Consider the following 22,577-nt stretch of genomic DNA (forward strand, 5'->3'; position numbering starts at 1 on the left):
TCAGTTCGCTTCAAAGTTATATATTTGTTTAAATATATAATAAACATAAGTTGGAAATATATAACAAAGTGTCATGGGGGAGAGGGTCAGTTAAAAGGGAACTTCAGCACAGTTGCGGTACAAAAGTGACGTCAACAAGGAGTGAAGGCAGTAGTTATACGAGATGCTAATGATTTTTTTTTACAATGGTGTGTGCACATGTATATGGAGCAACCTGTTTGTTGTCGAGTCAAGATGATGATGGCGCGCAAGCGACAGCACAGTTGGGTATGACTTACGAAGTGCCTCAGTCTTGTGCCATACCCTTACCTGGGCACTCACTTCACATCACTTTCCCGCCCTTAGCCGGCCACCCACACGGCACCATCCGCCGTCCCCCCCACACACACACCCACTAGTTAGTTTCCAGCGTGTGCAGACATTCATTATGGTATCGACGTTGGACTACCAGTATAGTCCCTGTTCTGTTGATGATCTCAGGTAAAGTGTCTGTGTGTATGTTGTTTTGCTTTTATTTTTCTGTCTTTAGGCAACGAATGTAATTTTGTTTGATAATTATTAATAGATTTTTTTCTTTTTACGTTTTATATGTATTCGTCGTTCCTAATATCTGTGAACTTGTACAAAATATCATAAATAATTTTGTCAAAAGTTTTCAAATGTGAACTTGATTTGATGTGTCGTGATTGAGTCTTGAATTAGTGTTGGAAAATGTGTCCTTACAATCTCTCTCTCTCTCTCTCTCTCTCTCTCTCTCTCTCTCTCTGGTTGTGAGCAGACGTGTTACGTGGTCTGGTGTATTAAATTTATATGATGATTAATATATACAGAATGTGGAGAGATATAACATGTTATCCTCAATAGATGGCAGCACACAACTTATGTCTTGTTAACTTCAGATCATTTTTCTGAGAGAGAGAGAGAGAGAGAGAGAGAGAGAGAGAGAGAGAGAGAGAGAGAGAGAGAGTCGGTGTCGTGAAGCAAGAAGGAAGTTAGGGATGGTTGTCGTCAGTCCATTGGGTTCGTCAGGATGTAAGCGTGCGTTGAATTCGACAGAGACAAGTGACAGTGATGCTTGACAGTGAGGTTGTGACAGTGACTAAGGATTATAAGCTGTGACAGTGATTATTATTAACCACTCTAACGCTACCTGGTGGTTAGGTTAGGTTTATATTAGATTGTTACATTAGGTTAGGTTACCGTTATTGTTTATAATCAAGTGAAATAAGTTGGTTAAGCGTGACAAAGCGATGACACACCATCTGGTCTACCACACCCCCACACATCCTTCATGACCACACCCCCACACATCCTGCATGACCACACCACCACACCTCCTTCACCACCACACCTCCTTCACCACCACACCTCCTTCACCACCACACCTCCTTCACCACCACACCACCACACTTCCTTTATGACCACACCACCACACTTCCTTGACTTAAAAGAGTCCGTGAAAACATCCTCCCCTGATAATACATCCTGAGGTTGATCATCATACAATGACTTGCCGTGTGTGTATGAAACCGTGTCCTTACATCTATCTTTACCTCCTGCTCTCCTACTACCTCCTCCTCTTCTTCCTCTACCACCAATACCATCTCCTCCCGCACCATCTCCTCCCGCACCTCTCTCCCACCTCTTCCCCCTCATCGCAGACCACATTATCCCCATTTCTTTACCCCATTTTTTTCAGATAATAATGGGTGTTTAGCGGTGCATCACGTCTCTTAATATCCCTCATTTGCGTTCGGGAAGCTTTTTAATATCTCTTATGATGATGGAGGAGGTAATGTGTAGGTTTTTCTGATGATGTTATTGATACGGTGACATGTATAGGTGAGGAGGGAGGGAAGGGAAGTGAGGAGGGAGATGATGAGGAGGTGGTGGTGGGTGGGGGGGAAGAGATTGAAGGAAATAGAGGGGAGAAGATAGAAAACGAGAGAAGGAAGATGAAGAAAGAAAGAAAGAAAGAGAGAGACAGAGAGAGGAGGGGAGGAGGTAAGGAAGAAAACTAGTGAAAGAAGGAAAAGTAAAAGAAAGAAGGAAAAAGAAAGGGGGCAGATGAAGAGAAAGGGGATAAGGAAGAGAGAGACAGAGACGGAGAGAAATAAAACACACGGTTCTCCACCCTACTCTGTGTGTACAACTGCGTGATAAGATACAATGGTGGATAAGCGCTTGGCAGTATTGGACAAACATTAGGCAGAACTCGGGAATGAACCTGACGACGATTAAACACACCTACTGAAAGCAAGGTGAGGCGGTCTTTGTCCCTTGCCTTTCTGAGAGAGAGAGAGAGAGAGAGAGAGAGAGAGAGAGAGAGAGAGAGAGAGAGAGTGTGAGTTGGGGCTCTTATGGGAAGTGAGGGAGGAGAAAAGTAGAGTAAATGAGAAGTGTTTGTACAGGATGTTGGGGATAAAGTAAAAGAGAAATAGGAGAGAATTTGAGGAGAGGAGAAAATACCAAGAGAAGAGATGGAGACCAAAGAGGTAGTTTTGGGGGGGTGCACACAACCTAACCACAGTCACTCTCACACACTCAGTCAAAGGAAGCAGTAACAGCGGAACCCTCGAGAGTAAAGTAGGCCATTGTACTGGAAACTGAAAGCATGAGAGGTAGAAATTGTCGTAGAAACTGTCCTGTTTTACCTGCTATGACCTGGTGTTATAGTTACGGGTTTCCTCTTAATATCACGAGAGACTAATAATGACTTACTGTTTCTCCTTAAAGGTGTTCCGTGTGGCCAGGTAAAAAACACACACACACACACACACCCACCCACACACACCCACGTAGCTGACCTGAGAGAGAAATTAGGTTCATCACGGTGCCAAAGAACTTGTGATTCCTCTCATACTTTAAACTATCCTGAACTATTCCTCCCAAGTCGTGGTATTGCTCGTCAGGTCAGTCCTGGATGGGGCAGTCGCAAAAAGGATTACAACGTAAAGTCAGAGAGGGTGTTTGTCAGACTCCAGTTGTCAGGATATTGTGGCACTGAACGGTAGCATTTCCAGTGCAATGTTATTTCTGTACATGGGAGTCGACTTAGCTACTAGGTGCAAACTGTGGATACAGTTGTAGCATATATCAGCGATCTTGCATCAGAGATAAAGTGTGGTGCCAATGCACACACACACACACACACACACACACACACACACAGTGTGCTTGGACCTGTCCCTAAAAGGCATCACATTTTACACTTAGTTTTGTTCACACCGACATGAGCGTCATACTGCCAGAAGTACTTATATCCTAACATTCGTCTATCGGTTACAACATCTTCTAATCTATTGATCTTGTTACTTGCTCCATATACATGTTTTACTTGATATATCTCATTATGGTAAACAGTGGATTGACTAGTGCCTGTTTGCACTTGTCTGTTTGTTTTAAATTCACCAACAAGTTCTTTCCTGACAGTTTTTAGGGTTCTCTTTGATAGATCAAGATTGTATTCAACAGTGTCTTGTTAGACACGAGTCTGAATGAGGCACCAACTGTATCATGTTCACTCACACTTTGTGAGAGGGTTTTCACGACAGTTTCATGCCACCCTCGTCAACAAGGCGCTCTATTTGTAACTTGCTTCAGACACAAGCTCTTGCGAATCTGACCTGATACTAGAAATTGTGATGATTGATGATGATGATGATGATTATTGATGGTGGTGGTGTTAGTGATGCTGACGGTTGTGATGGTGAGGATGTTAATGATGACAGTGGTGATGATGATGACAGTGATGATGATATGTGAAGACAAGCGTAATGCCACCTCTCCTCCCCAACTCCCACCTTGTCACTCACCACCTGGCAGTCACTCAGACACTCACTGGTGTCCCTCAAGGAGCTCTCTCACTCTCCATCTTGGTTCTCTTTTCTTTTCTTTTTATTTTCACTCCTTTGTTTCCTCCCCTTTGTAGTGTGTCCAGAGAGAGAAGACCAATCAGAGAACACCTCCACCTGTGACTGAACTGTTAGCGTGGAACAGATGGGACTATGGGAATACAGATGAGAATACAGTACAATACAAAACAGTATTTTCAAGGACAAATTACAGTCACTTGGTTTTGTATTCGTTGCTCTGAGGCTGTTTTTTTTAAGATGATAAATGTTGAGGTGTGTGATTGTGGTGATGGTGGTGGTGTTAGTGGTAGTAGCGCTGGTGGTGGTGGGTAGTAGTAGTGATGGTGATATTGCCTGCACAGACTGTCGACGCGGCGTCTTGGTGGTAATCGCTAGGCTCCAGAGAGAGAGATGATTGCAGCTGTATGATAGATGGTTGTTGCGTTGATGCTTCAGACGACGGTGTAGGTGTGGCTCAGAGTGGGTCAAGTAGTGGCAATAAAACAAGGTTATCATAGGAGCGGGGACAACTGCCTCTGTGTGTGTGTGTGTGTGCGTGTGTGTGTGTGCCATTACAGGACAATAGTGAGAGAAAAATGCTAGAATATCAACGTTATCTAAGGCATTGTTATGGTCTATTTACATGATAAGTTTACAGTCGGTTACACTCCTAAACACTCGGGTGGAAGGATTACTGTGTTCTCTCTCTCTCTCTCTCTCTCTCTCTTCCCTGGGCGGTGGGGAACATTACTCCCAAGGATTTCCATGTTAATTAGTTGATCTTACCTGGAGATTGAGACAAATGTATCGAGTTACAGTATTGTCTCAGTGTAATGTCGACCCTATTTTACCTACCATCTTTGACTTGTTGTTAGTGAGGCAGTTAAGATACGTATGGACCTTGATCTTAATATAGTCTATATGAGGTATCTTCTTATGTCGTAAATTCGGAAGGAAATGAACTTACGAATCTTGGAGAGACTTTTTCTGTCTTTGGCCTCTCACAGGAAGCCAGCCAGATCAGCTCTCAGGTCACAAGTTAGGGAGGAAAGTTGATGTTAAGCTCCTTTGATGAAGCCGGGTTGTGGGTCCAGCTGGGTGGTGGGTGCTAGGTGATGCTGATGGGTGCTAGGTGATACTGAGTGCTAGGTGACGCAGGGTGCTAGGTGGTTCAGGGTGCTAAGGTGGTGGTGGGCGTGGAGCGGAAGGAGCCCATCAACACATAAACACCACACGTAAAAAACTTTCTTGTCCAGCCCTCTTAAACACTAACTCGCTCAACCACCACACAAATCCTGGACCTTAAACATGGCATCAACTTAACACTGAGACTATAGTGTAGCTAATACTCTCTCTTATCCTGAGTTAAGGGTAAAAATATCCCGTAGCAACCCCCATCCCCTCACCACCCCCCCCCCCCCACCCTCCTCACAAGGCGCGACACCCACGTGATATTTGAGTCTTCAATGAACTAATTTGTCGACCAATGACAGTAAAGTTAATGGCCAGGAACTTGCCAATCAGAGAACTTGGTGTTTGTTTTGTGTGTGTGTTATTTAATTATACGTGTTACTAGAAATGTGTCGCTAATACTAACACGTTACCTTGATGGTGTTTACAGCTCGGGCCAGCAGACAGTTGTGTGGTCCCCATCTGACGGCCGCACCACCACCACCACTACAACCACTACCACCACCGCCGCCGCCTCCGCCACCTCGGCCATCATGTCGCGGAAGTTCTCATGTAACCCGAAGACGATAAAGGATGCGATAAATGCCAACCTCTTACCCATCCTTACCGTGTCGGGCGTTACAGGGGGCGTGGTGTTGGGCGTCATCCTACGGTTAGTATATCGAGGCATCCTTCCTTCTTGTAGGAATGTGTGGATGTGATTTTTATGTTTCTCTCTCTCTCTCTCTCTCTCTCTCTCTCTCTCTCTCTCTCTTATCCTTGTGCTTAATATTTCTCAAAATGTTCTAAAACCTTTAAATTTAGGCTGTAACTTTGTGTGGCCTCTTAGTGAGGTAATTTAAGGAACTTAGAAAAGTTCTCAGTAAGATATTTCTAACTTTCTTCAGTCCCTCAGTGAAGTTACATTAGATTCTCTCGGTGAGGTAACTCAAGCCCCTCCACCCGACAGGTACTCTCGGGATGGGCCTTGGTCGAAGCGTGAGGTGATGTATGTCGGCTACATCGGTGAGCTGTTCCTTCGTGCACTGAAGGCGCTCATCATCCCCCTCATCGTCTCCTCCCTCGTCTCAGCCATTGGTAAGTCCTCGTCCTCGTCTTCATTGTTTAAGTCATCGATAAATCCATGTCCTCCCCATTCATCGTCTCCTCCCTCCCCCCCTCGTCTCGGCAAGTCCTCGTCCTCCCCATTCATCATCTTCTCCTTTGTCTCGGCTATCAATAAGTCATCATCCCCGTCTTCATCGTCTCCTCCCTCGTCTCAGCCATTGGTAAGTCCTCGTCTCCCCCCTTCTTCAGGAGTTCTCCCTCCCTCAAGAGCTCCCTGTCTATACGTACTCTCCTCTCCCTATCCTAATTCCCTACTCATCCCTGGTACGAGTACAGATTGGTACTCAGTAAGTTAACATTGTTACTATTCGAGTCCACACTGTAATATTTCTGCTGGTAATTGATACGAGTCGTTACTAGTGCCTGGTACTTCACGGCTACACTAGTTCTTGGTTGATTTTGTATAGGTACCTTAACCTAACCAAACCTAACCTTATACAATATTCATACTGGTTTACTATTATTATTATTATTATTATTATTATTATGATTATTATTATTATTATTATTATTATTATTATTATTATTATATTTTATCAAGCCAATAAAATAAAGTATCTACATCTTTATTTTGTTAGTAATGCTAGTGATTTCTTTTTCGTGGTCTGTGTTTTGTAAGCGTGACCGTAATTCTTCATGCTGTGATAATGTTGTATATAAAGTATCACGTTCCTAGTTTGTTGTTTATGTAAATGAGTGTTGGTGTTGGCCGCCAGGGGGACCATAGTGAGAAAAATACCTCTTGAGTTAATGATTATAACACGAGTCTCATGTGTTCTAATGGTGTTCATTACGTTGTAGGACATTTTGTTTTAAAGAACATATATCACTTTTGCATCAATAGTAATGTTGTGATAATTATTTATTTAGGTAATCAGAGGGGTAATTTCAGTACTTTATTCATGATCGATTAATTCTTATACACGTCTTCCTTATTCACCCCCTCCTACAGGTTCTCTTGATCTGTCACTATCCAAAAAGATCGGTCTCCGCGCTGTGGCCTACTACATGACGACGACTGTGCTGGCGGTCGTCCTCGGTATCATCTTGGTCGTCAGCATCCACCCCGGTAAGGGCTCCGACGAAGGCATCACCAAGGCCGGAGAGGCTCGCAGTGTCTACACCCCTGACCTCCTCATGGATCTCCCCAGGTGAGTCGTCCCTTCGTCAGGCAGGTGTTGGAAATTATTAGATAGATACACGTGTATATTGATAATGGTAGGGATGGTGGTTGGTGATGTGGGTTATGCTAGTGGTGGTGATAATGGTGGTGGTAGTTATGATAGTGGTGGTGGTAGCTGATTGATGACATGGATTGTACAATACTAGAGGTGGTGATAATCGTGGTAGTAGTTGGTTGGTGACCTGAGCGAGTGGTGATAGTGGTGGTAGATTACAAGTGATCTGGGTTGAGCTAGTGGTGATAGTGTAGTCACAGTGAATACCTCTGACCTCCATACGGATCTTTTCGTGTACTGAGATTAGGTTAAATTGGGTTAGGTTAGAGTAGGGTAGGTTCACCAGGACAATATTTATGATGAGTATAAATCACTGGAAAATATTTAACAAACAAGTTTGGAAATGTGGTGAAAAAATACATATTTGTTATAGCGTCTTAACATAAGGTTAATTCATTCATTTTCTTCTTTTACAGAAACTTATTCCCTCCCAACCTGATTCAAGCTTGCTTCGAGACGGTGAGTACTTGTTCTTACTGACCACCTGAAGATTAGTCCCTCCAGCTTATTTCACCTTAAGATTAACCACCTGAACACTAGCCTAACCTAACCTAAGGTACCCTAACCAAATATAACCCTACCTGATCTAACCTTACCTTACCTGACCTAACCAACTTAACCTCCGCCCCCCCCCCCCAGGTGTTTAATCATCAGGTTAAATAAACAAGGGGGGGCTAATCCTCACGTGATTCATTGTTTACTGTGGTGTTTGTTGCGGTGGATGACGTCATAATTCTTATCATGTAAATTACTTGGAATAAAGGCGAAGCTGAGGTTAATATAATCTGTTAAGGAAGATATGATAAGCCCCACACTTCGACTGACTCGGCGGTAAGAAATCATAAATCGTGTGAGTGTACCTGAACGTGATTGTGTGTATATAAATTCAGTTATCTATCTACTTATCTATATTTTTAATTATTGTTACGAGAAAATATTGATAGAATGAGATTTATTTAAGTATACAACATGATTCAAGATTTCAATGTACAGTGTTTTTGTGATGTAGGAGTGACTATGCTTTTTGCGACGGTAATTGCTTTTAAATTTGTTTTTCCTTTGAAGTTTTTAATTTTAGAGCGTTTCAATCGTTACTTCAGAGCTCTAAAAGCATCTCGAGTAATCAGGGTGTATTTCTGATGGCGCTGTAGCTTTGAAACTCCCGCCATTTTTTCATACGCCCGGCAGCGATGTGTTGTTTACAAATATTTATCAGCGGTCCAGTTTATCGTACACACGGATATACTTCAGAAATACTTTTAGTTTTCCTGAGGAGTAACTGACGTATTCTGAAGGTGTTCATGCCGAGGGAAGAGGGACATTGGCTAGTGTAGGACCCTCCATTGTACTTGATAGGGCTATTTTGATGCCCAGTACTGTTTACGTTTTCACGGGTTGTGCTGGTAGGTCTACCTCCCTCTGTGTGGAGAATTACTTACTTATATTCGTTCTGCATATCACCTTGGAGAGCTTGAAGTTTTGTCCTCTCGTGTTGGTGAGTCGTAACATCGGAGAGAGAGAGAGAGAGAGAGAGAGAGAGAGAGAGAGAGAGATTTTATGTTGTGCTCTCCAGTGAAAAGTGAAAGGGAGTCCCATATGATACAGTATATCGTGTACTAAGCCAACCGTACTAATGGAGACAGCACTGCAGTCGACCACTTTCGCTTCCCCTCCCATTTACAGCTGGGTGGATTGGAAGTGGCCCGGGATCGAACCAGAGACCCTTAAGATAGGAGGTGAGTGATATAGTCACCCGGCCACCGCACACCTCCCCCAATGGCAGTAGCTCATAAAAAGTGGGGGGGTTGGGGGTTCCGGGAAAGAGCAATAAATCTGTTTACCCACGGTCGCTTCACTGTCCTGGGGCCCAACCTGTCCTAAGTTTTTCTTTTCTTTTCTTGTGAGTGAAAAGATTAGAGGAGGAAAGGGCGTTAATAGCTCGGAAATTGAAGGAGTGTAGGAGAAAGTATTAATTGCCCTCCCCCCCTCCTCTCCTCCTCCACCCTCCCACCCTTTCCATTCCCCAGCACCTCCTTCACCCAACCCCATACCTTCCTCGGCGCCTCCTTCTGCCCCTTTCCACTGGTGACGCAGTGACCTATGGATGAAATTGGGTCGTGTCCAGTATACCCGTACCTGCAGCCTGTACCTGAGAAACTGTAACCTGCCTGCCTCTTCCTGTACTTGTCGTTACTGCAAAGCGCTATCACCTGATGCGCTGTGGTGGAGTGGAGGAGGTGGAGGAGGAGGAGGAGGGTGTTGGTGGAGTGGAGTGGAGTGGAGTGGAGTGAAGTGAAGTGGAGTGGACTGGAGTGGTGGTGGTGGTAGTGGTGTCGTGGTGGTGGTAGTGGTGTCGTGGTGGTGTGGTTGCCCTGGGCGTTCTAATGTTTTGGTGGTGAATTGGGCGTGAGTCAGGTGTTGCAGGGGTGACCTTGGTAACACTGGAGGCAAGACGATGGAAGATCTGGAGTGGAAAGTTTTGATGGTGTGGGGGAGGGAGGGAGAATGAAGGTAAGAGGGAAAGGAGGGAGTAGTGTGAGGGTGAGTGAGGGAGGGAAGGAGGTATCACTGCTGGTAAGGAGATCCAATTCCTATAACGTCCGTGCGATATAATTTAACGAGTAATCCCTGACTCGGTTTGACACCCTCATTTGTTAAGCCACTACACAAAGATCCGAGACTTTAGCTAATGATCCGAGACTTAAGATGACGATCCGAGACTTTAGCTGACGATCCGAGACTTTAGCTAATGATCCGAGACTTAAGCTGACGATCCGAGACTTAAGCTGACGATCCGAGACTTAAGCTGACGATCCGAGACTTTAGCTGACGATCCGAGACTTTAGCTGACGATACGAGACATTAAGATGACGTTCTATACTCCCTTACACTGTAGGTAGATGTGTTGTTCTCTTATATACAGTTACAGTGATAAAGAAACTCACGAATCTCCGAGACTCGGCATTCAAATCTACTCAAGGTTGAGCCTAACTTAATTTTACGGTGGCGAGGTGCTGGCTGGATGAAGCAGCCTCCGTCTCTCCTCTCCCCAGGACGAACGAGATGTTGTGTTGTGTCGTGTAATGAGGATCTTTGTTTAGTATTGTTTACTGTTTACTCTTAGGATGAACGAGGTAAGGTGTTGTAAGGCGAAATTATAGCTGTCTCCATTATAACTATCCAGGTTATAATGATAGGTTAGATGAGAAGAGGTTATAAAAGTAGACGGGTCGTTGTTCATCCTAGAGTTAAAACTTTGGCGTTTGGCCTACTATGCCTCAGTCTGGCTCATAATGCAAAATATCCCGCGTAAGGAAGACAAAAATTGGCCAAAATTGGGTTTAGGGAGAGGGACCAGCTGATTCTGAAATGGGATCCGTGGGGGCGATGAAGTGTAGGATAATGTGGTGAAGGATGTTGAGGGATGTTATAAAGAATTTTGAGAAGAATGTTGTGGAGAAAGATGTTGTGAAATAGGATGTTGGTGAAATATACGTACATTATTATACCATCTGAACTATTGTTTTTTTCAACATCTCAAAACACAACTGCCACAATATTGACAAAATCCCTAAACGTACATTGCTATATAGTTCGTTAAAAGAGGGTTTCACATCTAACCCACCCTCGATATAGTGGATTTTCCTCTCCATATCGCCCGTTCAATAGAGGTCTCACTATATGCCTTGATTTCACTTTAAAAATATTCCTTTATATCCGAAACTACAATAATATCAAGCTTATCATTCATTTTTATAAGCAGTTCTTACAATAGCAGTGAATAAAGTGACTCTGGAGGTGACCTTTTAAGCGCGTTAAGTGAGATAAGTGTTGCCAAGACTCTATTGTGTGTCAGGGAAAATTTAAGTTATTGACCTTTAAGATGTGACTCACTTTTGTCTCATGTTATGTTGATCGCATCCTACAGTAAGAGCTGTCAGATTTCTCCCTGTGTGTGTGTGTGTGACGTCCTGGTTGGTGAGGTTCTGTCAACAGTATAGGTCGCTGCTGGAAGGATTTAAGTTCAAAATAATCTAGTCACAAGTACAGTAACAGAAACTAGTAACTAACTATAACAAACATGACAATAACAACAACAATACGCGAACAATACTCAAAAGAATGCATATTATTATTATTATTACCAGATCATTTAAAGATACGTATAAATAATTCGTATACTAAAGCTACACTCACTGTACGTCACACCTCGTTATCACCTTCAGTAACATCCAGCTGGTCTCTGTACACCGCAGCTGCTTCTGTTTATAAATATTATTACTTCAGTATCGGGTTGTGTAGCGTTTCTCATGATGGTACTTGACGGGTCACCTTAAGATTTGATACCCCAGTTTATTTCATCTTGAATTTAACCACCGTAATGTTAACCTAACCTACCATATCCAAACCTAACCTACCATACCCTAACCTGACCTAACCTAGCCTGACCTAACTTAACCCCTATCCCAGGTCGCGTTTGGGTGTTTAATCATCAAGTAAAATAAACTCGGCTAACAGTCATGTGATTATCTTAGCTATAAAAGAGAATGTCTCACAAATACTTCTCACCACCAAAACGAGTTTTACCACACTAGGAAACTTTTGCCCCGTCAATCTAGTTTGTTAATGGGGTTAAGGGGTGGGGCATGGAGATCAGGGGGGTGGGGCTTGGGAGTTAGGGGGTGGGGCTTAGGGATCTGGGGGCGTGGCTTGGGGATCAGGGGGTGTGGTGTGGGAGAAAATTGGAAATAGGAGATATATGGTAAAGGTACCGAGACATGTATTGTGAGGTAAGGAGTGTGGTAAGGTACAAGGGAGGGGTATGGTGAGGGAGATGCATGGTGAGGGGGGTATGTGATGAGGGAGGTGTGTAGTGAAGGAAGTGTATGGTGAAGGAACTGTATGGTGAAGATGCATGAAGAGAGCGGTGCATGCTGAAAAATGGTGTACAGTGTGAAGTGAAGTGGTGTGTGTGTGTGTGTGTGTGTGTGTGTGTCAACCATTATCACACGACTCGGGGATTCCCAAGTTCACCTTCATCTCCTGTTAGGGTTTCACCACGCACCTGGGACCACCTCCACCTCCTCTCTTTATCCCACTCTCTCTCTCTCTCTCTCTCTCTCTCTCTCTCTCTCTCTCTCTCTCTCTCTCTCTCTCTCTCTCTCCTTAGTTCCTTTCATCATTTTCCTTCTTCAGATACAAGGAGAGACTAAAGAAACACTTATATTATTATATATTCTTTACTGACTAGATGTATACAACTGTTTGGTAGATAAAATAAAGACCGCCACTACAGGGTGATGACGGGCGAACGTTCGTCTGGTGAAGAGAGATGCCAGGCTCTGTTCGGTGTGTTCGTGTAGGCGCTCTTTTTCTGGTCCTGGCTCTGGTTACCATGGAGATGACAGGAATGGTTATATAATGGTTTAGTGGTATTTTTTCTCAGAGAGAGAGAGAGAGAGAGAGAGAGAGAGAGAGAGAGAGAGAGAGAGAGAGTAGTGTTGCAACTCCCCACGTCAATTGGGAAGCGAACCCGTGTATTGATGAGTGACGTGTCCACCTGGCCACCTTCCACACATGAGGACTGGTGTGTGTGTGTGTGTGTGTGTGTGTAGGAAATAAATGTACTGTACGTATTGGGGGAAGATGAAGAAAATACACATACTTGTGACGTCATCACCCAATCGTGCGAGTTCCTTATTGTACGTAAACAAACGCACGTGTTTCCGGATGACGTCACCACCCAATCATAACAAAGGGAATAGGTGTAGTAAACAAAAGCATGTGGTCTTGAATGACGTCACCACCTAGTGTAGTAAACAAACGCAGGTGATACTGGATGACGTCACCAACAATTCATGCCCTAGGGAGTAGAGTTATTGACGTGACATCACTAAACCTCCCCGACGGGGATAAACAAACACGCATGACTCTACCAACTTGACAGTATCATACAATATAATAATTTATGATGGACTATTTTTTTTTCTAAATCACATAGTATTGAGTTGTGTAAAAGCTATTGATGGAAAGACACAACGGAACATATATAAACGAGAGGATATTAAGTTAAATAAATGCATAAGTATTACATAGAATGACCAGTTACTAGATACATAGGCTAGTAACACGTCTACTATACTAGGCAATAGCAGGTCCTGGCACACACACACACACACACACACACACACACACACACAGGTATTTTGTAAGGTAATATAGGAACTATTAGCAGGTAACTCATTATGTATACTTCTGAACACATTGTTTACAGGTGTCAGGTAAACACTTACTCATTAACGATCCTACCTGATCACCTCATCTCTGAACCGCACTAAACCATAACTTCACAACAGCTAATGATATAAATAAGCACATATAGATTTTGTAACATATATAAGTATGTACATATATACCTCTATTATATACTATACAGTGTGAGGCGATTTTTTTTTATTATTGTTCTAAGCTGTAGAGTGAATTTGATAAAATAAGCAAAACACCGATTAAACACTTGACTTAAACCTGATGACACTAGAACACCCGCTCTTAAACACGTAATATTTGGTTATGAAGACGAACTTATTAATAGGGTTGGATGATGATAACTTGTACCGTGTTGTTTGATCAAAGTTATTCGTGACTCAACACACTAAAGAGTTGTGTGGTATTGTGTTGTAGTGTAGTGATGTGTTGTAGTGTTATGATGTAGTGTTGCAGTAACCGTACCCAACAGCTACTTGTTCTTGTGGAGACCTTGTATTTGTGGATTGAAGTAAACTAAGTACTGAGCCATGACTCGGGAATGTCACTTTCGAGGATGATTAATGCTGGAAGAGTCGTGACTGTCGTTCCTACCGCTGACAGTATCACTTTGGTGGGCGTGAAGGTGCGGGCGGTGAGAACCATCATCTCAAACCCACACAGAGAGCAAGGAGGATGGTTAGTGTTAGGATGGTGGGCGTGGACGTCCGGGCGTGGTTGCAGCGGTCAGTGTTACAGAAACAGAAGATCATGGCGGAGGAGAAGTGGCTCCAGCAGCCCTCAAGGTGGGTGTCGCCACGAAGGTTGGTCTGCAGGGTACAGCCACGTACTATATGGCTCTCTGTGGGGTAGAAGGGAGACAGGTTAGGTCAGGTCCTCACTCGTAAGATTATTGGTGTTGACAATTGTCACCCTAACGAGGAACCAGTCTTAGAAATAATATTGGAAACAATTATCAATAAATTATATGAATAAGAACAATATAGGTAACCATTTATGCCTTAGAAAACCACGACATTATTTTTTTTACAAACATGGATAATTCATGGATAATAAGTTTGTTGAGCTGCGCGACTCACGATTCTTCAGTTATGCCGATTAATTACAAATGGTCGTCCCGATTTAAACATTTATTTTGAAGAAAAAACTAACAGCGATCCAACTAAAAGAAAAATATACTAATGAAGAACTTAAAAAAGATTTATTATCAAGCAATACAGATTCAATATATGTGTGTGTGTGTGTGTGTGTGTGTGTGTGTGTGCGTGTGTGTGTGCGTGCGCGTGCGCGCGCAGATAACAGAGCCGTAGTGATTTCTCCATACATTTCGTCGCTTATCATACTGAACTTTTCCAACAGCCTCACGTATCCTTTCCTTCAAATTTTCCAAAGTTGTTATTGGTGGAACTAGAACATCATTTTCGCCATAGCCCGACAGGAAAAAGTCAAGGGGGAATTTAATTTTTTTCAATATAAATGTTTAAAATTTATAAGATAATAAGGCGGGCTTGGTAAAGTTAGGGATTGTGTGTGATTTTGTACTTACCGTTAGTCATGGCCCATTTAGGCATGGCCTTGACACAGACGTAGTCCTTGGGGCACTTCCTCCAAAAGTTCGTCCAGGAGGAGGCACGAGCGAAGTCCTCACACGTGGGCTGACCCGCGACCCCTGTGCCACACTCGTAACACCACAGTTGCTCCTCGCCCCCGACTGCAACATTAACAAAGTCACTGGTAATATGAGAGGGAATGATAGTCTCATCTGCTAACACAAATCAAGTCCATTAAAACCAAGCCAAGTAGAATATACTTTATATAGTCTTCTCGGGGCTACACATTAATCATGACGTCACCACATAAGAATATTCTATTGTGCACACCTAGTTACAGTAACATCTATAAACTAAAACTTACATTTCTGAATAAACAATTTTACTTCAGGAAAAAAAGTAAACAATTCAATAGACAAGTTTCAGGCACAAATCCAAGAGGATCAACATGACAATCCTCATAAAAATATACACTCCGAGTAATAATAAACTGGAGGAGAGAAGTCACTGCTAACATTATGTAAACAAACTTAGCACCACGTAGGCCACTCGACCCTCTCGTGTTACTCACTCTTACTGACCTCATGCCCTGTATATCTGGGAGTCATATACCAAGGGTGTATATAAAAGTCGTATAAGGTAGCTAAGTTATATATATATATATATATATATAGGAGTGTTACAAACGTTTTTAAATATATATATGAATCTTATAAACGTGTTAAAATTTAGGAGTCGTATGAAGTGTTTAAAAATATATAGAGTAGTCATATAAGGTGGCTAAGATTTATACGAGACACATAAGGTTAGGTTAGGTTAATTAGATCAACCTGGAGTTAACCGATAATTGGCTTCAGGTGTGGTATGATTCATTATTAAATCCTAAATCTCCAGTCCTTATTTTCTTTGTCCCCACTCCCCCCAATTCATAGTAATCATGTTAGTCCTTGTTAGGGTAGAATTAGTCAGATAGTTCGTCAATAGTTTGGGTGGTATATGTATGTACAGTATGTATGTATTATGGCAGGTCCTTGAGTGACTACATAAACTTGACAGCCTAACTTACCAATATACTGTTAGTTTCTCCTTTACAGTTAATGGGTGTTTTTGTATACAGAATAGACATATCAACAGAATAGACATATCAACAGAGTAGACATAATGTGAATACTAGCCATTCAGAAGAATAAAAACAGAGAGTAGACGAAATGGGAAGTTGTTCTTTATTCATGTCACAACACTCCATGTCTGTCCAGTCGGCTCGTGTTGGTCATGTTCATTACAATAAAGTGATTAGTGACTCAGGTCAGTGTTATGTCAGAATCTATAGTTTGATGTTATATGTAAAGAATACAAACGCCTACCCAAGGTTGTTGTTTAACACAACTTTCTAAGAAGAGCTTGTAATTTAAAGTCCAGGCGAGTGATGACACTGACACATACACGGTCAAGCGTGTGTTTGTTTGCTTATGTGCTTTTTTGCGGCGCGTGTGTGTGTGTGTCCTGCATTTTTGTGCGTGTAAGTATCCGTGAGTGTGTGCGTGCGTATCCGCGGGTGCGTAATACATGCTTGCGTAGATACCCATGCATAAGAATCAACATGCAACTTACCTAACACATCTTGCAACATCAGTAGCAGCAACACAACACTCCTAACCACAACCATGATGGTGTGTACACGGCCACCAGCAGGAGTCACGTCACGTCACACTACCAACACATCCACTCACAATTCCCAGATAGTTCTGGACGTTGAAAATACCAAGCCGCTCTTGTGGACGTTGTGTGAGTCACCTTTGATTTCCACGCGAGACAGACTATATAAATAATCCAAATGCCACTCGGTTTAACGTCACTTTCGGAAAAAATCAGGGTGCGTTAGTTAGCCTGTGCTTAGTGGTCACTGACTCAGGACTGTGTGTGTGGGTAGGCAGGCTTCCTCTACTCCCACATCCTCTGCTTATATCTACCACTCAACCACACCATCAGCACCCTCACTAGCCTCGTCTGCCCTCACACGGAATGTATAACCCTTGGGGAAGGTATGCCATGGCCGGGAGGACAGCTGGTGTATGCCAACCTCAGGAGTCAGGCGACTGAACCATAGCGGGTGTTGGGGCATCTCAGCTGCGTCCCGCCTCGGCCAAGTTGAGTATTATATCAGATTTATGACCTTTTGGAATACCGGTTCAGTCTTCCATTTTAGCGTCTTCCTACATTTTCCTGGTAATTACTAGGTGTATTTAGTCTCAGTTTAACGATTACATAATGAAAACAGAACTCAGAAACCGTGTAATAAGCGAAATACTAGACGAGAGGAGGCGGTTATGTATGAGTTGTCAAGTGTTGCGATATTGAAATGTAACCAATTTGTTGATTAGAATATTTATTAATGATGACGGTAAAACTGTACCTCTGGCATCCACTCAGTTATTCGAGGACTGCTTTTAAACATCATCCACTCAGGAATGCGTTTATCAGGGGATTATAAGAGGGTAGTTGGCACCTCACGAGATTTTTCCCCCCCACACACTCAGGGTGATGGGGGCCCATACCCAACGCCCACACCCGGGTAGTGGTGAGGGAGACCATCATACGCCCACACGGTAAAGAGTAAAGGTGAAGGGGTGGTCCTCATCACGCCCACACTTTGATAAAAGATGACAGGGTGGGACGGCTTTGAGTGGGTGGGAAGGCAGGCACCCTCATCACTCCGAGTGGGTGGGAAGCAGGTGGGTAAATCTCTGTCTCACCCACCTGTCTCACCCACCTGTCTCACCGGAAACATCACTGTCAAAGCCTCAGTACCCGAGTGTAGTATCTCCTCCGGTGTTAGTACATTATTATGAAACAAAGAAAATGGAAAAAATAATCTTGGGTCAACTTTACTAGAGTCTTAATAAGGTAGTTACTAGTGCCTGGTTAGATACAAGAGATAAATAGTGAGTTTGTCAAAGATCTTTATATAATTAAGTGTATATATATAGACAATGAGGGTATACAATTTACATAAACAGTGCTAGTATACAAACAATATACATAGACAGTCCAGGTAAACAACAAACATTGGAACACCTGAAGATTACCCCCCCCCCAACCGTTGTTTGCTTGTAGCCTTGGGCCTCGGGGGAAACACTTAATGATAAAAAGGTTTGGTTTCCTGTGTGTGTGTGTGTGTGTGTGTGTGTGTGTGTGTTCTTACTATTTTACTTCCTATTACGAAATTAAACTATTTTGGGGGGACATGAAGAAGGAAGGAGGAGGAGGTGGGGGGGGGGTAACGCTTGTATCCATCACTACTATATCCTGGGTTCAATCCCCGCCCCTGGTCAGATATGAGAAAGGCGTTATCCAGTGTGATTCTCCCGCTAAACATGACAGGTTTTCTACGGGTATTCTTGTATCTTCCTGTACCAATACTGAACGATACAAAGGTCATATTAGACTAGCAAAGAACTTACCAACTCCCTCGAAATCTTAATAAATTGTTAAGTAGTGAAAGGATGAAAAATAAAATGAAGTGGCGGTGAGCTTTGTATAATCTGACACCGGAAGTGTATATACTGTGAGTATATACACTTCAATATACACTACTAACCTACGTTAATACACTGCCCAATGTATACAACTTTTACTGTATTGCTGTATGACTCTATGGCACTGTTATTGTATCGCTGTATTGTTCTTTCACTGTATCGCATTATGACTGTATTTTTCTTTTCCTTTACAGTACAAGACGGTCATCGTGGAGCCAAAAATTGATGAGAATGACACACGTGAGTATCTCCCTTCTCTCCCTACCTCCCTTCTCTCCCTACCTCCCTCCCTCTACCTTACCCCTCCCTTCCTCTGTAAATAGTTATTCTTTGCTTTTCCTCCTCCCTTCCTCTCTCCTTCCCTCTCTTTCTCCATTTCTATTAGTCTTTTCCCTTCTCTTCCTTCTTTACGTAAGCCTGCACTCCCTCCCTCCCTCCCTCCCAATGTTCTTAGTAGCACCGTCATCATGACTACTCTTCACCTGACAGTCAGCGGGAACACCTTACGTCATTACCTCACGTCTCTTCATGCTCGTCATCATCCTCGTCATAAAGACACGTCATTTTCACTGTCTCGTTGTAGCTCATTTTCAAGTTATTTACAAGTCATCGTCAGTCATGATTAGTAGTCACTTTCAGTTAAAATCATTGTCATCACTAACCAATCATGTTCATTACTAAGAATCATTGTCATCACTTGAAATCATCATTATCAAATATCATCACAAGGATTTATCATCGCCTACAAAATTCACAGGTACTATCATCACCACCACCACCACCACTATCACCACCACTATCATCATCACCACCACCACTATCATCATCACCACCACCACTATCATCATCACCACCACCACCACCACCACACATTATCATCACCACCACCACCACTATCACACCACACCACTATCACCACCACCACTATCATCACCACCACCACCACTATCATCATCACCACCACCACCACACCACACCACTATCATCACCACCACCACTATCATCACCACCACCACTATCATCACACCACCACTATCATCACCACCACCACTATCATCACTACTACTACTACTATCATCATCATCATCATCATCATCATCATCATCATCATCATCATCATCATCATCATCATCATCATCACCACCACCACCACCACCACCACCACCACTATCATCACTACTACTATTACTATCATCATCATCATCACCACCACCACTACTATCATCACTACTACTATTACTATCATCACCACCACCACCACCACCACCACTATCATCACTACTACTATTACTATCATCATCATCACCACCACCACCATCACGAACATAACCACCTATCCACAGGTCGCGACTGACTTCATCAACAAAACGTGAAGAATTATCCTAAATGAATTCACATATTGACGATCGGCAGCGTTGGAGAGTGAATGTTTGGCAGGAGTCGTGTACCGATAATAGTATTCTGTAAGCTGTTCGTTACTCTCTCTATGTACATTATGTACTACAGTGACCCATACTGTAGGTACTTTAACGTAGATTTACGGGTATGTTTTTTAGATTAGTGTAGTGTGTGTGTGTGTGTACACTTAAGATGGTATATACAATACACCGTGAAGGGTATATAATAATTTATGGTGTTTGGTAAGTGTATCTTGGGTATAGCTGTGGTGTGAGAAAAGGTATATACACCAGGTGAATTTGTGGTACAGGTAATATAGGTCAAAGTGGATGTATCCCCTGGGGCATTGAAGGGCTCGACCTCATTACCTTTTAAGTTAGTGTTGTTGTCTGCCGTCTTGAATTGTTTTTGCCGAGTCATGCGAGTGAAATCTTCTGGGGGGGTTCGATCACATTTTTTTTATTGTCTTTGGCTTTTGTTCATTATGGGAATCCTATTGTTTGTTCATCTTGTTCTTTCATTCAGGTGTTCTACGATGCTGGATCAACTATTTTTTTTGTCTCTAAGAGGTGTTGTATTGTTTCGAACGTCCTCTCTCTCTCTCTCTCTCTCTCTCTCTCTCTCTCTCTCTCCCCCCTCATTAGGGCTGCCCTAATGATGACCTTGTAGAAAGTTAAACACTATCAATGCTGGAGACTCAAACAGGTCTGGGACACACACACACACACACTCAGTACAATAATAAACCACAAAAAATTGCGTAAAAGTCCCTCAGATCGCACTTGAAATCTTTTATCGGACACATTGACGCATGGACTCACTAAGATGCACTAAATCAATGACGCACGAATACACTGACATACTAACGCATTGACGCACGCACGCACGCACGCACTGACGGACGGACGAGTAAGGGTAACGCAATCCGTTGAACACTCGTAGCGGCGTTGTAAAAGTGTATAAGGACAACTTACCCTTGGCTCTTAACCCCGAGTTACATTCTTGAGTTGTTTTTGTTCCGGGTCGTATTTCGTGAGGTGATGGACATGAGGTGTTATTTTCTCCAGCTTATGGAATAGAGAGAGTTGTATGTATGTATGTATGTATGTATGTATGTATATAATGTGTATGTATGTATTTAAGTGTTTTTGTTTCTCTTTGTGTGTGTGTGTGTGTGTGTGTGTGTGTGTGTGTGTGTGTGTGTGTGTGTGTGTTTATTCATCACAAAACACGCATGTCTTTTTACAAGGTATCCGACGACCACTCTTAATTATCTCAACGAGCTCTTTAGTACATTAGTGCAATGCGTCCTTAAAAGGCTTTCATAAGGCTCATTATACTCAAGAGGGTCTTATTAGTCTTCCGTCTTTATTGTCTTGAGCAGTATAGAACACGTTTACCAATGTGTAATAAATCATCATCATCATCATTATCATTATCATCGTCATCATCATTATCATTATCATCATTGTCATCATTATATCTATTTTCATACATTGCCATACATTTCCCCTTGTACACGGTCATACATTTCATCATACATTATCATACATATTTGTCATACATTGTCATCATTTTGCCTCATATATTGTCATATATTTTCTTCTTCATTCACACAGCTATGCATGAGTTGTAATATTGGCTGGCAAACATTCCACGCAGAGATTACATCGTTGCTAAATCGTGTGTGTGTGTGTGTGTGTGTGTGTGTGTGTGTGTGTGTGTGTGTGTGTGTGTGTGTGTGTGTGTGTGTGTGTGTGTGTGTGGTACTTTTAGGTGTTCACCCTTCATACCCTCACACCACCCTTATCACCACCCTAGCACCTTATCCCCATCCCCTAACACCCTCTACTCTCCAACATCCCTTATCACCTCCTAACACCTCTCAGTAGCTTACCTCGCCTCCTTCCCACACTTGTCTTGGGAACGACAGATATATCCCAACAACTGCAACCAGCTTCATGTTTTTTGTTGTTGTATATAAGTGTGTGTGTGTGTGTGTGTGTGTGTGTGTGTGTGTGTGTGTGTCGTAGCCGGGTCGAGTTACTCCAACCAACCACAGGTTTTTACCCCTAGAGTGCCAGGGTGGAATGGCTGGGATGGAGTGGGCAGAGTAGGATATAGGAGGGTGTCGAGTAGAGTGGGTGGGAAGGAGTAGGCAGGGTGGAATGGGCAAGTTGGGACGGGTAAGGTGGAGTATGAGAGGTGGAATGGGCAGGGTGGAGTATGTGGCATGGGCTGAGTGGAGTGGTTATAGTAAACACACACACATAATCTAGCCGCTTTATCACATGCCCTGTTCTCACCCGGAGTCAAGGGCCTCGTAACGTTAACTAAGAAGGATCAAATTTAACCAGCGTTAATATATGCTTAAAAGTCCCTTGTTAGATAAAGGTTAAGTGTGAGTGAGTAGGCGGTCAGGTCGTGTGTGAGAGAATT

General features: G+C 42.9%; 2 protein-coding genes across 5 annotated transcripts in view; one reads left to right on the plus strand and one right to left on the minus strand.

Annotated features, from left to right (window-relative positions):
• Positions 1 to 22,577, plus strand: part of LOC121858535 (excitatory amino acid transporter 3-like) — an 81,485-nt gene that overhangs the window by 49,001 nt on the left and 9,907 nt on the right. For all 4 annotated transcript variants that reach the window (XM_042355024.1, XM_042355022.1, XM_042355023.1 and 1 more), the window contains 5 exons: positions 5,476 to 5,697; positions 5,995 to 6,122; positions 7,105 to 7,303; positions 7,807 to 7,849; positions 18,935 to 18,980. In XM_042355024.1, coding sequence (XP_042210958.1) covers positions 5,579 to 5,697; positions 5,995 to 6,122; positions 7,105 to 7,303; positions 7,807 to 7,849; positions 18,935 to 18,980 — 535 coding nt within the window. In that variant the 5' untranslated portion in view covers positions 5,476 to 5,578. The remainder of the gene's footprint in view (positions 1 to 5,475; positions 5,698 to 5,994; positions 6,123 to 7,104; positions 7,304 to 7,806; positions 7,850 to 18,934; positions 18,981 to 22,577) is intronic.
• On the minus strand, positions 12,617 to 17,355 carry LOC121858536. Its single transcript, XM_042355026.1, has 3 exons — positions 16,816 to 17,355; positions 15,201 to 15,365; positions 12,617 to 14,495 (listed from the first exon to the last, which is right to left on the minus strand). The coding sequence occupies exons 1-3, from the start codon at positions 16,868 to 16,870 to the stop codon at positions 14,299 to 14,301; spliced, it is 417 nt and encodes a 138-aa protein (XP_042210960.1). The 5' UTR covers positions 16,871 to 17,355; the 3' UTR covers positions 12,617 to 14,298.

The sequence above is a fragment of the Homarus americanus genome, unplaced genomic scaffold (assembly GCF_018991925.1).
Source record: "Homarus americanus isolate GMGI-L3 unplaced genomic scaffold, GMGI_Hamer_2.0 scaffold19066, whole genome shotgun sequence".
NCBI classification, from domain to species: Eukaryota; Metazoa; Arthropoda; class Malacostraca; order Decapoda; family Nephropidae; genus Homarus; species Homarus americanus.

Excerpts from the sequence above, each read along its gene's own strand:
- LOC121858536 (XM_042355026.1), bottom strand. The coding sequence starts at position 16,870 with ATGGTTGTGGTTAGGAGTGTTGTGTTGCTGCTACTGATGTTGCAAGAT. Across the intron at positions 15,366-16,815 it reads GATGTTGCAAGATGTGTTAG|TCGGGGGCGAGGAGCAACTG; the intron begins GTAAGTTGCATG and ends TTAATGTTGCAG. Across the intron at positions 14,496-15,200 it reads TAAATGGGCCATGACTAACG|AGAGCCATATAGTACGTGGC; the intron begins GTAAGTACAAAA and ends TCTACCCCACAG.